Below are 2,700 nucleotides of genomic sequence, written 5' to 3' on the forward strand. Positions count from 1 at the left end.
AGCAAAAAAAGTTTAATTTACAATCAAACATGTGTATAAAATTTTTTAAAAATATGTAAACTTTGATCTTTTATATGGCATTAATGCGTCATATGACAAACCTAAAATAAAAAAGTAATGGAATGATGATATCATAATTACAAAAGAAAGAAAAAAAAAAGAAAAAAAAAAATATCACATTAAAACTGAAAATTGATTTAACTATTTATAGTAACCTATTTTGATATTGCAGTTAATAAAAACATTTATCAAAAATGTACTAAAAGAAACAAAAACAAATTAAGATATAAATTGCATTTTTAGCAAAATGTTATCTTGGCTTTTTATAAGTAAATAAAAGCAGTAAGTTCCAATAATGAAACTACCTATTATTCATTTTTAACAATAGACGGGAAGGTAAACCATGCTGTCTTATCAACTCAAAATATCACAACAATAACACATACCAATAGCGCATAGCATATATTCACTCTTGATCCTAAAATCCAGTGAAAATAACAAACCAAATTGAAATTAGAATGGCAAAATTAAAAAAACAATTTAGAGTTAACTATATTTATCTTTTTACTAAACTTTATCAAAATATGTTTGTTTTTAATTCAATATTAGTTATTCAATTATTTTAAATTTAGGACATTAAACCACCAAAGACTTAAAGATCAAGGTTGCATACTCTCTCATACGCATTACGCTTAACATTAACAAACATTATTATGTGTTTCCAGTATAATTAAAAAAGGCTAGACAACACAACCTAGTTCTAAAGCAGTAACACCGCCTGGCACTAAATGCTGCTAAGTCACACCTCTGATATAAGTACACCGTTTGGCTGGCAAGGTTATCAATTTTGTTCAACATAATGCCAAGTCACACCACTTTGAAAACATGGAAACAACATAATTTAAACATATATACAACTATAAACAAATATGACTTTATATAACACATATAAACACATTTTATAACAATATTAAATGACAGATGTATTTATCAAAAACTATGAAAAAAAATTTAAGTAATCCATAAATTTATACATACAAAATGTGCTCACAACCTACAAACAGTAAATTTTCGAAATAAAAATCAAAAGACTATAAATTAAGAACATAAGAAAATACAACGTTATTTGTGTAACACTTTTCACCTATCATACCTTGAATGAGATACTTATCAATTTTGAAAAACAAACTAATAAATACTCTAGTTCTTGAACATGCAACATATTGTTAACCATGAGAGTAACACGGTTTTTTGAGATATATGCACCAACTCTATCAAATGTTTGACCTTGAATTTTATTAATTGTCATTGAATAAGCCAATCTAACAGGAAACTGACGACGTTTCAGAACAAAAGGTAAATTAGAATCTGATGGAGCCAACTGAACTCGAGGAACAAAAACCCGTTTACCACCAGAAACACCTGTAAAAATCTCTGCATCAATATAATTATTTTGAAGACCACATTCTTTCATTTGAGTCCCATTGCATAACCCAGCTTTGAGATCTAAATTTCTAAGTAGCATAATTACACAACCAATTTTCAATTACAATAAGATGGCTTAACTCCTTTTTCATTTTTGAACAATCGATTCATTTTCTCTAATAATGCACTGATTTGGTATTTTAATGCATCCTTGAAACGGATCCTCCTTTTTGACAGGTATTGTTCCGTTCCCAAGTTATGGTAATTGGGAAGTTTTTTGGTAATTGGGAAAGTTCTCCTTCCCCATCTGGTACTCTAATATTTTAAGTTAATGCAAAATTCTGCACCCATTGCCTCTTAAAGAACATTTTATACATGATTCTACTATTTCAGCTGGTTGTCCTCTTTTCACAACAGGCAGAATTTGCCTATAGTCATTAACAAAAAGAATGACTTTTCCTCCGAACGGAAAGTTGTTGTTGCAAATATCTTTTAACAACCTTTCAATTGCATTTAAGGCATGTTTAGGTATCATGGATGTTTCATCAAGCAAAAATAAAGTAACTTGTCTAAAAAAATGCCCGTGTATAGAGTTAGGGGTTTCATTACATGTGCTATTATCTAATACTGGGACAAGAAGTTTAAATAAGCCATGAAATGTAGATCCATTTGTGAGAAGAGTTGCTGCTATCCAAGTCCATGCAGCTGTAGCAGATTTAAAGCCCCTACTTATGGTTTCAGCAAACAAATAATTATAAAGGTTTTTCTATTACCAGCTGGTCCATCCATGAAGAAACTTAACATCTAGAATGTTAATTTTCTACACTTGGTTGCTCATTCAGTGCAGCAATGATAGCATTACATACATTTAGTAAATTGTCATTAAACAAAATTCTCATTCAATTGGCGTCGTCAATAGATTGTTAAACATTTTCATCAAAATTTTCTAGATTTAAACCTATAAACTCAACAATCAGGCAGATTGTAATCAGTCAGCGTTTAACCACTTTGATTAATAATCTTTTCAATTTGACGAAAAGTAGCTTGTTCAGCTATTAAAAGTGGGACTGAGCGGTGAATGAAATCTTCCATCATTAAAGCTTTGTATGTATCCCAGAGATGTAAAGGATTGTCAAGTTTACAAAAGGTCAAAATTATTGAAAACAACTGTCTAATTTGCTTTGGCATATGCATTAAAACCGCCTCAGAAACAGCCATTCAGTGTCGCCTTGCAACAAACCTTATAAAACACATGCTTCACGAAACGTTTCAAGA

At 30.0% G+C, this 2,700-nt stretch overlaps 1 protein-coding gene across 1 annotated transcript; it reads right to left on the reverse strand.

Moving 5' to 3' along the window:
* Positions 1-851: 851 nt before the first annotated feature.
* On the reverse strand, positions 852-1,525 carry LOC136087031 (uncharacterized). Its single transcript, XM_065809536.1, has 2 exons — positions 1,154-1,525; positions 852-917 (listed from the first exon to the last, which is right to left on the reverse strand). Exons 1-2 carry the CDS (start codon positions 1,523-1,525, stop codon positions 852-854), a joined length of 438 nt encoding a protein of 145 aa, XP_065665608.1.
* Between the last annotated feature and the right edge of the window lie 1,175 nt (positions 1,526-2,700).

The sequence above is a fragment of the Hydra vulgaris genome, chromosome 11, assembly GCF_038396675.1.
Source record: "Hydra vulgaris chromosome 11, alternate assembly HydraT2T_AEP".
Classification (NCBI taxonomy): domain Eukaryota; kingdom Metazoa; phylum Cnidaria; class Hydrozoa; order Anthoathecata; family Hydridae; genus Hydra; species Hydra vulgaris.

Excerpts from the sequence above, each read along its gene's own strand:
- LOC136087031 (XM_065809536.1), bottom strand. The coding sequence starts at position 1,525 with ATGCTACTTAGAAATTTAGATCTCAAAGCTGGGTTATGCAATGGGACT. Across the intron at positions 918-1,153 it reads TGATAAGTATCTCATTCAAG|TTGTATATATGTTTAAATTA; the intron begins GTATGATAGGTG and ends ATTTGTTTATAG.